This window comes from Phyllostomus hastatus, unplaced genomic scaffold (assembly GCF_019186645.2).
Source record: "Phyllostomus hastatus isolate PE091 unplaced genomic scaffold, TTU_PhHast_1.1 phas_contig_150, whole genome shotgun sequence".
NCBI classification, from domain to species: Eukaryota; Metazoa; Chordata; class Mammalia; order Chiroptera; family Phyllostomidae; genus Phyllostomus; species Phyllostomus hastatus.
This window is the reverse complement of record NW_025333611.1, coordinates 31,230,286-31,242,962: the sequence shown is the minus strand read 5'-3', so window position 1 is coordinate 31,242,962 and position 12,677 is coordinate 31,230,286. Positions and strand designations below refer to the sequence as shown.

General features: G+C 55.4%; 1 protein-coding gene across 1 annotated transcript in view; it reads left to right on the top strand.

Moving 5' to 3' along the window:
* TGFBI (transforming growth factor beta induced) overlaps nucleotides 1-7,259 on the top strand; it is a 33,394-nt gene extending 26,135 nt beyond the window's left edge. Inside the window, exons 12-17 of the mRNA XM_045828831.1 lie at nucleotides 286-416; nucleotides 2,693-2,817; nucleotides 4,007-4,109; nucleotides 4,936-5,015; nucleotides 6,053-6,077; nucleotides 6,631-7,259. Coding sequence (XP_045684787.1) covers nucleotides 286-416; nucleotides 2,693-2,817; nucleotides 4,007-4,109; nucleotides 4,936-5,015; nucleotides 6,053-6,077; nucleotides 6,631-6,671 — 505 coding nt within the window. The 3' untranslated portion in view covers nucleotides 6,672-7,259. The remainder of the gene's footprint in view (nucleotides 1-285; nucleotides 417-2,692; nucleotides 2,818-4,006; nucleotides 4,110-4,935; nucleotides 5,016-6,052; nucleotides 6,078-6,630) is intronic.
* Nucleotides 7,260-12,677: the final 5,418 nt, after the last annotated feature.

Genomic DNA, 12,677 nt, shown 5'->3' with positions numbered 1-12,677 from the left:
CTGGGAGACACACCCAGGGCCCAGTGGCTCAGCCAGGCTCCGGGTCAGCCATGCCGCTGCCCCTTCCCTCCTCCTTCCCCCCTCTGGCCTCTGACTTCTCGCTGTTTAGCTGAGCTTAGCATTTAGGAGAGAAGATGCTGACTGGAATTAATTGTCCCTTTTTGTGCCCAGGGTGGAGGGGGGAGTCCCAGTGCTCTGGGCCCCAGCTGCCCGCAGTGGGGAGGTGTATGAGGGAAAGACACGGCCCCACCAGGCAGGTGACATTTTCTGTGCATGTGCCCACAGCATGCTGGTGGCCGCCATCCAGACTGCAGGGCTGACTGAGACGCTGAACCGGGACGGGGTCTACACAGTCTTCGCCCCCACGGATGAAGCTTTCCAAGCCATGCCACCGGCAGAACGGAACAAACTTTTGGGTAAAGACCAGCTTGAGTCCATGTTGCAGCTTTTCCGAAGTCCCTGTGTCAGTCAGGGTCCCCCAGGAAAGAGCTGGCCCATCACAAAGAGTTTGAAGAGTTTGACTGAAAGACACGTAACGATGAGACTGTTGGCAGAGATGGGGGCAGGATTAAAGATTCTGCAGAGGGTGACGGCACCTGGGGACTAAGAGACCTGGGAAGCCTCTGCCGCCCCAGGCATAGGACAGGGTGGTGGGCGGGACCAGGGAGAGCTGGACCGGGGGAGCACAGGACAATAGGCAGAGCCACAAACAGCTGCCCTCAGAGCCATGGTCACTGCGTGCCTCAGCCCAGCTCCCTTCCCACACGCCCACGCCTGCCAGGCCACCTGATGGCTGGCTGCAGGAGGAGAGTGAGGGAGCCTGGAAGACACATTCCCGGCACCTAACAGGCAGAAAAGAGCAGAGAGGACTTCCCGGTGGGTGACAACCAGCCAGTCACCGCAACATGGCTTTCACTCAGGGCCTGTGACTGGAGGCCATCTACCTGCATCACATGTTTTATCCTCGGGACAAAAGCTATACTGAGAAGGGGGTCATGGCCCTGAGAAATGAGGTTAAGCATGTTTGAGCAGAAATCTAGTGGTCAAGAGCTCTGGCTCCCAGATGACTTGAACACCGGTTCAAATCCCAGCTCTGGCATTTGCCAGCTGAGTGGTCTCTATCAGGTTGCTTAACTTCTCTGAGTCTCAGTTTTCCCATTAGAAAAATGAGGACGATAAGAGTACCTTGCTCGGTGCATTGAGGATTAAGTGCAGTGTTTCCCACAGTGCTGAGCATACACCCTCCATCAGTAACGGCTGGGGTAGAGGGGAAGCAGGATGGGGTTGTGGTGCCAAGATCTGGCGCGTGCTCGTGAGAGACACTTCCACCCGTCACGGAAGGTGGGCCTGAGAAGCAGGAGGACGAGGAAGGACCTTGGCCAAACCCTGGGGCCACATAGTCTACACCTCCCTTCCTGCTCTGGAACAGAATAGAAGGTTCAGGTTGCAGGCAGCTGTGAGCAGAATTTGTGTCCTGTTTAATTTTCTTTACTGCTGAATGAATGCTTATGTCTCTGACGCTGACGTGTGTTCCTGAGAAGAGGGGAGAAGTTCAGTCTGAACATAAACTTTCCACCCTCTCTGTCTGGCAGGAACAAAATATTCCCCAGGGGGCCTGAGCCCGCTCGGCTTCCGTTTCAGTTTCAGCTGTGTGGGAGCAGAGCGGGGTGAGGGCCGAAGGCGCCCTCCTATGGGCCTGTGGGCGGGATCGGACCCCAGCACTCCGGGGCATGGAGGACCAGCCGCATGGCAGACACCTCGAGGGCTGGCAGCGTTTCTGTGGGAGGGGAGCTCTGGCCAGCCGCAGGCTGGCTGTGTTTGGAAATCACTTGGTACCTGGTGGCTCCGTCCCACAGCACTAATGTGGATGTGTCGATAACCAAGCAAACTCTCCAAAATGCTTTAAAACTTCCTGTTTCCTCAGTTCCAAGATGCTGGAAATAGCCCTGGGGAAATTCAGCCATTTGGCTGGTTATGTGAGGACCAGGGGGTAGCCTTGATAGAGATGAGAGAGCAGCTGGCGGCTTGAAGAGCTGCCTCTCACACTTAATTTGGGAAATGCCTGTGTACCTTGATGAGCCGTCTGATGCTTTCCAGTCGGTGGGGAGGCTGATGTGGGCTGGAAGGAATGCTGGGGCGTGCGGCGGGGGACCCGGGGCGGGAATGCCCCCTCGGCCCTGACCTCGTCGGCTCCATGGCTCCTCCAGATTGCAGCTGTCGACTCTTTCAAGTTCTCTCTTCAGGAAATAGCCAGTCTCTGAATATGCATTTGAGAGCAGAATGTGTAAATATTTCACTACTGTTATAACTATCGGGAGCCACGCTGATGATGAAATGTCCCAGATGCCAGTGCTGGAAGGTCCCTGGCTTCCCAAGCAAATATTTAGCTCATGGAAACATGAGTCACACTCACAGAGGGGTATGGATTAACTCCTTCTCAGCACCACAACTCAGCAGCCCGCCGGCTGCAGGGGAGGTTCATGGCCATGGACTTATGCTTGTTCACCTGGTCACCGAGGAATGGTGGGGCAGAGGGCTGAGCACACAGCGGTGCTCAGTGAGTATCTATCTATTAGCCAGGCAAGTTCTCCAACTCAGGGGTGACCCCTGTATCTTTTCCTCTGGGCCCTCCTTGGCCACGCCAATGACCAACCTTGGCATTAACTCTGCTTTCTTTCCCACAAACCTGTAGGCAATGCCAAGGAGCTTGCCAACATCCTGAAATACCACATTGGTGATGAAATCCTGGTTAGCGGAGGCGTTGGGGCCCTGGTGCGACTGAAGTCTCTCCAAGGTGACAAGCTAGAAATCAGCTCAGTAAGTGTGCCTGTAAATTAAAAGGCTGACTGTGGCCTGCCACCCAGGCTCCAGGGCCCCCCTCTCCCCCGGAACAGGAGTAGACACACACACACAGCCTTTAAGACATACCTTGAATCTCTGAGTGCATTTTGTCCAAAAAAAAAAAAAAGAAAATAGAAAAGGGTCTCCAGGGGAATCACTGTAGTTAAACATGAATAAGAACTTCCAGATTTGTGGGAAAATAAAGGCTCTGATTGGCATCTAGGAGAGGCTACTGGATCTTCCTTCCCTTAAGGAGATGATGGGCAATGACTTATATGTCTTCAGAGATAAATCCCCCTTCCCCTTCTCACTTCACGCAAATCCAGGGCTCACTGAATTGTGCCATGAGCCAGACCATCTGAAAATGCTTGCTCTATGAGCCTTCCCTCGCTCTGCACGTTGAGACACATTCCACTTCGAAGCTGCCTGAGGCCTCCCTGGCTGCCCCAGCCAAGGCCACTGACCCCCCTGCGGAGGGACCGCTCTTCCAGTGTGTGTCTGGCTCAGCCTCTGTGCCTGGCTCTCTCCTGCCCTTCAGCCATCCCTTTGCTCATCAGCCTCTCCCCAGAGCATGGGAGAGTGTGTAGGGAGGCAGGAGGGTCACCTGAGACTCTCCTAGCTCTTAGATTTGGCTGTTAGGTCCTGTCCATCATGGGCTTCCATCCCCGCTTCCTGCCGTGGGTCTGATATGTAGGTTGTCCAGGAAAACCTAGATAGATCTACCCCAGTGTACTTCCTGTGAGAAAGTCCCAACCAGGGCATCGAGCCAAAGTGCAAAGAGCCCTTAACTCAGAGCTGGAGGCCTGGCTTCTGTCTCCATCGATCCAACTAACTTAGCTTAAAGAAGGCCCCTGGCTTCTCTGGAGCCTCAGTTTCCTCTTCTGTGAAGTGAGGCAGTACTGCCTGCCTCATCACCATACACTGCTGTGAGGACGAGGTGAGGAACACCGAAGAGCATATTGTGAATCCTGACTCTCTGAGTCCTCATGAGGGGGAGGGGTGAGTCCAGCAGACCAGAGGGTTGCAGCGGGCAGGGACTCCTTTCACCAGGGCATCCCCCACACTTAGCCCAGGGTCCGCTCTCCAGACGTGCTGAGTCAACACTGGCTGAACGAATGAGGTAAGCATGCTCTGCGGTCAATGATTGTTGCTTTTTTTCTCCCAGAAAAACAATGTTGTGTGTGTCAACAAAGAGCCCGTTGCAGAAGCCGACATCATGGCCACCAACGGTGTGGTCTATGCCATCTCCAGTGTCCTGCAGCCTCCAGGTAAGGCCCCAGAGCAGCCCCCCGCCCCTCAGTGCACAGCTGCCTTTCTCTAGCGTTTGGTGTGTGATAGAAAAGCTCTTCTAAGCAAAAATAAGAATGAGGTGTGACCTGCAAACCCGCCTCTGTGGATGGCATCGTGGTGGCTGGGTGAAAGTGAGTGAGGAACTGTCCTTTCAAAGCCATCACAATGAGATGCGCAAGGCCAGACTTGTCCTTCTGCGTGGCCTGGCTGGCTCAGCCCACCCAGACACAGCCCCGTCTGTTGTCCCGTGTGGACTCTGCGAATGTGGCTCTCACCGCGTAGCTCCCCGAGGGAGCTCTGCACCTCCAGCAGAGCAGAGCCTGTGTCCAGCCTCCGCCCTCACGTGTGCATCCTCCTCCCTTTGTGCTCTCTCCCCATGGGCCGGATTCTGCCCTGCAGTGTGAACCTTGTAAGGGAAAAATTCAGTGGAAAATGTGGGCCAGAAAGCCCCATGGGGCCCCTCAGTCGTGGCGGTTAGGCAGCGACTTTCAACCTTTCTCCTGTCACGGCACACGTAAATGAGTTACTAAAGTTCTGCAGCACACCAAAAAAATGTGTTCTTTGTCACTCTAACAAAAAAAAAACAGGTATGATTTTGATTCTTCCACATTGGACAGCTATTGTTGTATTGGTATCTTATTTTTTTAATTTGACAATCTAAGGGAGAAGAAGTCAGTCCCCCTGACTAGTCATGTACTGCATGTTTTAAAAATTCAGCGGCACACCAGTTGAAAATCGCTGGTATTAGGAATGGCATGCTAATAGTTTCTCCCTCACCAAAGCTGCCTCTTCTTTCATCTCCAGCCAACAGACCTCAGGAGCGAGGGGATGAGCTGGCAGACTCTGCACTTGAGATTTTCAGACAGGCAGCAGCCTTTTCCAGGGTAAGATGCCTGCTAGGTTGGGCCCTGGCCTGAGCAGCCTTGGGCAGGCCCCCATCTGTCTTCTTGGGCCCACAGAGGGGTCCTCTGGGTCCCCTGTCTTCCTCAGCTGCTGCACCAGGGCTCTCTTGAAACTTCTTCCCTCTCCCATCATGCATCCTTAGCCCTGGCCTGTGTGGAGTGCAGGGACGGGAACCCAGGCAGTCCTGGCTTCCCAGGCCTTCTAACAGAGGCCACTGAGCCCCTGTCTGTGGGAAAGCTGCTGCTGGTGAGGACACAGGCAGCCCCAGAATCCATCTCTCCAAGGAGGGCCACCCATCCTGAATCCGCCTGATGGTGGCCTGGCCTGCCCTCAGCCTGGCCTATTTACCATGACGTGGCCCCTCAAGGGTGCTGCGGGGGCTTCATGGGCTGTGGTGTGGGTTCTGGACACAGGGCCAGCTCCGTGTGGAGACTCCACCCCTTGCCTCAGCCCCACCCTCCTCAGGACCCCTGACTCTTTCTGCTGCTCTTTCTGCCGGGCCCAGGGCCTGGAGCCCCACCCAGGTTGCTCCACTTCTTCGGGGCAGGTGGAGCCCCTTGGGAATATTGAGCACCATATGGAAGGCTTACATTTCAAATAAAAGGGTCTGCGGGAGGTTGCCCTTAGTGCAGAGGCCTGCAGTTGAAATTTGTCGCTTTCCTTTTGCACAGAAGGGTGTCCTTAGTGCCCCTCAGGAAGGTTCTCGATTCTGAGCCCTGACTCTCCTGTGCAATCCCAGCTCCCCAAGCTCCAGGCTGGGGTCCTGGTAGAAGCCTGGCTTTGGGGTCTCCTGGGAATGTTCACCTCAGGCTCCACTTGGTATGGGTTTGCACCCCACTTAGGGCTGCCGAGGCGAACTGAGGGGCTCCCCCGGGGCCTGGCAGTTCCACGTCCCCCTTCCTCTTCCTCATCCCCAGCATTCGTTCCGAGGAGGGATGGCAATGAGCAAAGCCACTGCCATGAGTGGGTTTAGGCACACCCGTCGCTCAAAGTCCTGACGCCTTGCATTCTCTTTTAGGCTGCCCAGAGCTCTGTGAAGCTAGGTAAGTCTGGTCCGGGTCCGAGGTCCCCACAGGCCTGTTGGGGCATTGCCCCCAAGCAGGCCGTCCCTACCATCTGCTGCATAGATCCGCCCCTTGCCTCAGCCCCACCCTCCTCAGGACCTGTTGGGGCATTGCCCCCAAGCAGGCCGTCCCTACCATCTGCTGCATAGAGATGAAAACCTTGGGGTGTGAAAGCCAGCCTGGTCTTGGGGCCAGGCGCAGAACACTCTGTCTCCTCCTCTATAAGATGGGGATGAAAAGTTCATACCAGCCTCTCAGGGCTGATGTAAATGTTTGGCTTTGGGAGCCCAGAAATAGTGCACAGGGGCTCAGCAGGAGCCCGCCATGAGGACATGGCTCCTAGCCGGCAGTGTGGGAAATCCTGGTTCAGAACCTCATTGGGGCAGGAGGTTTCACAAGCCACAGGGACCTGCTGGGTGCAGAGGGAGTGGCAGAAAGAGACCCCGTGGGCCCCACGCTCACGAACCCAACAGGTCCTAGACAGACGTGAGGAAGTGTGCGTCCTTCTCGCCTTCAAACCCCTCTCTTTCAGCCCCAGTGTACCAGCGGTTACTGGAGAGGATGAAGCACTAGTGCCAAGCACTGCAGGAGCAGTGCACCTCTGCAGCTCCTGGCCAGTTTCTCCCAGTTCGCCAAAGAGACTGAATGTTTTCGAAACCAAATAGCACACTTCAATGTACACGGGCCACACCAGAGTGAGCTCTGAGCCTTGGGCGGGTTGGGGGAGGAAGGGGAGAGATGTACTTTTCATTTTTGTCCTCTCGAAACATGGCCGTTAGCCCACTGCGTAGAGAGACCTGGATGTCCCTGCCTGACATTCGCTTTCAGAAAGGACCTGTCCCAAACATGGAACTTCCTGCCTATGCCCACTGCTCCGGAAAAGGGAACCGAAGTTTGTGGTGTTTCCACAACATGCATTAAGCAACCCAGCACCGTGGGGTGTCCTGGCACTGTCTGTGTTAGCTGTTCACGCTGGAGAAATGGCGTCACTATAAGCTATGAGTTGAACACTCTGTCAAATGTGTCTCGAGTCTACACGTGGCTTGGACACTTCTGTTGGCCAGGTAGATAAGAGAGAGTGGGTGGAGCACGCAGAGCCCAGGATTTCCCAGGCATGGCAGAGCCATGATGTGTTTGTAATAATAAAGCCAAAGAAACGTGTGCCCGTGTGGATGGGGACTGTGCTGGCCTGGGACTTTCTAGGGACAGGCTTCTGTCCTCGGGGCTGTGATGCTCCTTCACACCGACAGCACCCTTGGGAGCGTGTCAGCTGGGAGTCCTGAGGACAGGCTGCTCCTCAGATACCCAGACAGGACGTGGGGTTTGCACCTCAGTCTTTGTGGCACCTGTGTTCATTTCTGCTTTCACCAGCCCCGGGGCCCTGGGTCCTCAGGGTTCACTTCGCCAGCATTTCTCTTATTGGCCCGAAGCATCCCTGTTCCCTTACCACATTGGGACCCTGTGAAATGGGTGCCTGTGCAGTCCCATTATACAGATGGGGAGACTGAGGCTCTGCAAGGGGGGAACCACTGGGGACAGAAAATGTCTGAGCTGGGACTGGAAGCTCAGTCTCCAGACTCCCAGAGGCCACCACATGACGAGCGAGCAAACCCAGGTTTTCCAGTCACACCCTCTGGGCTGACAGTGTGCCAGTCCCCTCCCCTGCTCCTTTTGTCTTCTCCATCGTCCTTGGCACCCAGAGGCTACTGTGGCCATGGCATCATTGCTCCCCAGCTGTGTGGCCTCCAGTCTATCACTTCACCACTCAGTGCCTCTGTTTCTTCATCTGTTAACGTGAGTGACCGTCCCATCTACTTCATAGGTCCATCATGGCAATGAAATAAGATGATACTTACAATATGCTCAGCACAGCAGTAGGTATCCTTTTTTAAAAAAAGATTTTATTTATTTATTCTTAGAGATAGGGGAAGGGAGGGAGAGAAACATCACTGTGTGGTTGCCTCTCGCACACCCCCTACTGGGGACCTAGCCTGCAACCCAGGCATGTGCCCTGACTGGGAATTGACCGGCAACCCTTTGCTTTGCAGTCCGGCACTCAATCCACTGAGCCACCCCAGCCAGGGTGGAACTCTTACTCTCATCATGCCGAGGTTGCTCAGGATCAGGGCAGCTGAGGGCCTTGTTGTGTGTGTCTTCCCAAAGTCAGCCCTCTTTCTTGGGAAATGGGACAGCCCTGCCCTCCCACACTTCCCTGGGCCAAGGCTGCTTCTCTCCACCAGGCGGAGCTCATTTCACTCACTGGACCCACTGAGCCAATACCGCTGCTCCTCTGTCCACTGCTGGGAACAGCGGTGGCCAAGCAGACGGCCCTGCTGTACAGACATCACACGTCATCCAATAAAGGCACTCATTTCACAGCTAGAAGAGAATTGTGTCAGCCAGTGGCGCTACCTCCTGCATGTGTATCCATGTGGACTGGGAAGGGCAGCCCTGTGGTTCTGTGCACAGAGTGAAGAAATCTGAGGGCGTGGGGGGCGGGACACACAAGAGCTCCACAGAGTGGGGGGACTCGGGAGGAGGTGAAGGAGCTCACCTGGGAAGTGGTCAGGCTCGGGAGAAGGGGTCCTGTGAGGGGAGATGTCACTGGTCCTGGTCACCGGTCCTGCTCCCCGGCCTGGTGGTCACACGGGCTGGGGCTGGGGCGATGGCCTGGCTCAGTGCTGGGTGTGCCCAGCTTCACCCCACTTTCAGCATGCAGAGTGCACACAGTGGGCTTTGTAAGAAAGTCGGAACCCAAGTGATGAGATATGAAATAAAAATCACAGGACTCCTTAAAAAAGCCAAACCCCCTCCTTCTGTCACTTCGACCTCTGCCCTGCCCCGACCCAGCCTCCCCAAAAAGGAGATCTCCACTCTTCTCTCAGCTCCCCCTGGGAGTCTTCCTTGTGACTGCCATTGCCCCACCTTCTCCTCACAGCCAGAGAAGGTCAAGTTCCCATTCTGGGGTCTAAACAGCGTACACACACACACACAGATTTTTCCTGGAGACTCAGTGGGCTAAGTATTCAGTGCTGCCACCAGGAGATGGACTCCCCGGTTAAGGGGTCAGCCACTGGCTGAGGCTGGGGGTAGGTGATTGCTGGAGGAAGGGGCGTGCTGCCCCTGCCCCGTCTGTCAGAAGGCCAGTGGAGGTTGCCAGGCCTTCCTTGTCTGAGCCCTGCCCGCTGCATCCCGACCGGGAGAAAGAAGGAACGGGGGACAGGAAAGGGCTCTCTGCTTGGGCCCTTCTCTCTTTGCTGTCACTCTGGGGCTACGAAGCCTCTGGGGTGTGTAGAGGGGACTGCAAAGATGCTCTGCACTGGGGTCCAAGGACCGACTAGCCTGGGTGGGCCTTCCGCACACAGGAGGCCAGGGCCATCTAGACCTGGCCTCACTGGCCAGCGGACAGGCCAGCCCAGCTGTGGGCACAGAGGCCCACCACCGTGCTGGGCTGTGGACCGAAGTCACGGCCTCCACTCTTCCTGACATCAGTGCTGTGAGACGGATGAGTGCTGGTAGAGCTTCCATTTCACTGCTGTGGAAATAGAGGTTTGAAGAGATTGAGCAGTTTGGCCACAGAACAGGGAGAGGCTGGCACACAGCCCAGGCCCACACAAGTCCAGGTCCCACCCTCTTGTCCAGTCTGCCCCATCTGCCCCACCCCACAGTATCCCTGGAGGAGGAGCCCAGGCAGCCCTGGACAAGCGGGACATGAGTGCCAGGGTGGCCAGAAAGGACTCGAAAGCCCCACCCCTCCTGAGAAGCCCCAGCAGCCTGGTCTCTGCTCGAGCAGCCCGACCACATCACAGTCACAGGCTGCTGGGAGGCTGGGAGGGGGACCCACAGCAGCCAGGGACACCCCCACCATGTGCATGTCAGGAAGAAGAGAACAGAAAGGGATTCTAATGCAGAGGAAAAGACTTCTATGCCTGAAACCACAGCTCAATGTAATGCTCTGAGAGGCACAGCCCGGGACACTGAGCTCTGGAACTTTCCACAGCTGGGAGGGAGGACCATGAGGTGAGGGACAGGCCTGGTGCCCTACCTGGAGAGTCGAGTGGGGCTGCCCCTGGCCCTCCCTGCCCAGGGTAGAAAGAAAGCCCCACTGCATGTTGACCTTTAGCCAAAGCTCAGATGCAGGTAGTTTAGAGAAGAAGTGGTACGGCCGTGGGAGTGTGGGACAGCCCCTACACACGTCCACCGGCCTGGGGCCCAAGGCAGCCTCAGGCCTGAGTAACTCCCACAGAGCCATCTGCACCCTGGCCGGCTGCTTGCCCAAGCCTGCCCTCAGTGCAGCGGGCGGTGGAGCTCACGCTGACCCCTGGAGGATGACGAGGCTGGGGAGAGGATCTGGCTGAAAGAACAGTGTGCAGAGTCTCTGAGGCAGGTGCTACAGAGATTTGTGTGACTAGAGAGGCAAAAGTAGAGAAAATGCCATCTGGAAGCGAGACAACGCCAGGTCTCATAGGCTGTTGTCAGAATTTTAGGCATTTTTCTTAATAGAAAGCCATTGGAGGGTTTTAGATGGGGAAGGTGTGCTATGATCAGATATTTTTTTTTTTACTGTGGTAAAACATGCATGAATGTATCATTTTAAGGCCAGAAAGATAGGCAAGAAATATTCAAAGTGATGAAAAGCAGGGACCTATAGCCAAGATTGCTCTACCCAGCAAAGTTATCATTTAGTATTAAAGAGCAGATAAAGCCCTGGCTGGTGTGGCTCAGTGGATTAAGCACTGGCCTGTGAACTAAAGGGTCACTGTTTCGATTCCCAGTCAGGGCACATGCCTGGGTTGCAGGCCAGGTCCCCAGGAGGGGGTGTGCAAGAGGCAACCACACATTGATGTTTCTCTCCTCTTTCTCCCTCCCTTCCCCTGTCTAAAATAAATAAAATATTTTAAAGAAGGGCAGATAAAGAGCTTCCCAGACAAGGAAAAACTAAAGGAGTTCGTCATCACCAAACCAGTATTATATGAAATGTTAAAGGGTCTCCTTTAAGAAGGAGAAGAAGAAAAAAAGACAAAAAATGTGAATAATAAAATGGCAATAAGTGCATATCTATCAACAATTAAATCTAAGAAACGAAACAAACAAGCAGAACAGAAACACTCATAGATACAGAGGACGTTTTGCTCGTTGCCGGGCAGAAACGGGTTTGGGAGGATGGGTGACAGGGAGAAGGGGCTAAGAAGCACAGACTGGTAGTTACAGAGCAGTCCCGGGGGTGGGAGTACGGCACAGGGAACAGAGTCAATAACCTTCTGGTAACCGTGTGTCTATCGGACAAAGAAGAGTGCCGGGGACAGAGGCCTGGCCGAGGGAGAGAAAGCTGCGGAGGGCCTGAGAACTAGTGTGCGCACCCCCGAGAGCCAAAACACGAGAGCCTTTCAGCAAGGAGAGAGTGTCAGCTGTGTCAGATTACTGGTGTGCCCACTGGACGTGGCCACACGAATGTCGTCAGCAACCCTGGCAAGGTCATTCTCTAGAGGCAAGAGGGCTGCCTCTAGAGAGCAGGGAAAGAAGGGTGAGGAGGACAGGTTTTGTGGTTTGAGTGCTTGCTGGGTGCCGTTTTCAGGGACTGAAAACCCTGTAGGGGAACAAAGAACTGGAGATAATCTAGTTGCTCAGTCTTACCCCTCGAGCCTGGGTCAGAAGCCCTCCCTCCTGCCTGTGCACCCACCATTGCCAGGGGCGGGCTGCTCGGAGGTGGGGTCCTGTCCCTCTTCTGGGTGCCTGCACCTAGCACAGGGCCTGGCACACAACAAATACTCAAAAACTGTTACCAGGGCCTGGTTTCCAGAGGACAAATGGCCTCTGCATTTAAGAAGGTGGGCCCAGCCTTGGCAGGTGTGTCTCAGTTGGCTAAAGCGTCGTTCTGCTGATGGGAGTTCTCGGGTCTGATTTCTGGTCAGGACACACACCCAGGCTGCACTCTCCTCAGGTTGCTTGCAGGAAAGCCGACGGTGGCCTGGCGGCATCACCGTGCCCAGGGCAGCCCAGCAGCTGTGCCTCTGACCACTTTGTCTGAGAAGAGTCCCCAGCTGAGAGAGAGTGCTCGTGGTCAGCCGGCCCCGGGGCGAGGAGAACACCCGGGGCCTGAGAACGGACACTGGCTGCTTAATCACACCGCAGGGCGGGTCACCTCATCTGGACCAGGTGACCCAACCCTCCGTCCCCTTTGGAGAGAAGTTTCATGCTTACAGAGTGCCTCCCAATTCTAGGATCCTCTGCCTCCAGTTCCGTTAGAAGGAAGAAGTTCTGAGATTTGCGACCAGCACAGACCGAGGGGAAAGCCGTCTGATTAAATACCCTCATTTGGGCGGAAATGAGTTTCTGAGTGAACAGATGGGAAACCACTCTCATTCCCGCCAGTGAGTCCCCATGGCACCTTGGCAACAGCTCCTAAATAATTTGTTCAAGGAAGCCGCCTGCCTGCAGGGACCTTCCCCTGCTGACAGCTCTCAGCCAAGCTCCCAGAAGTGCGGTCCAGGGAAACAGCCCTGGTGACGGAGGAGAGGCTTAGTCACATGGCGGGGGCGGCAGGGCACGAACACCCGGCTTTGGGGGAGCCCCCTTGTC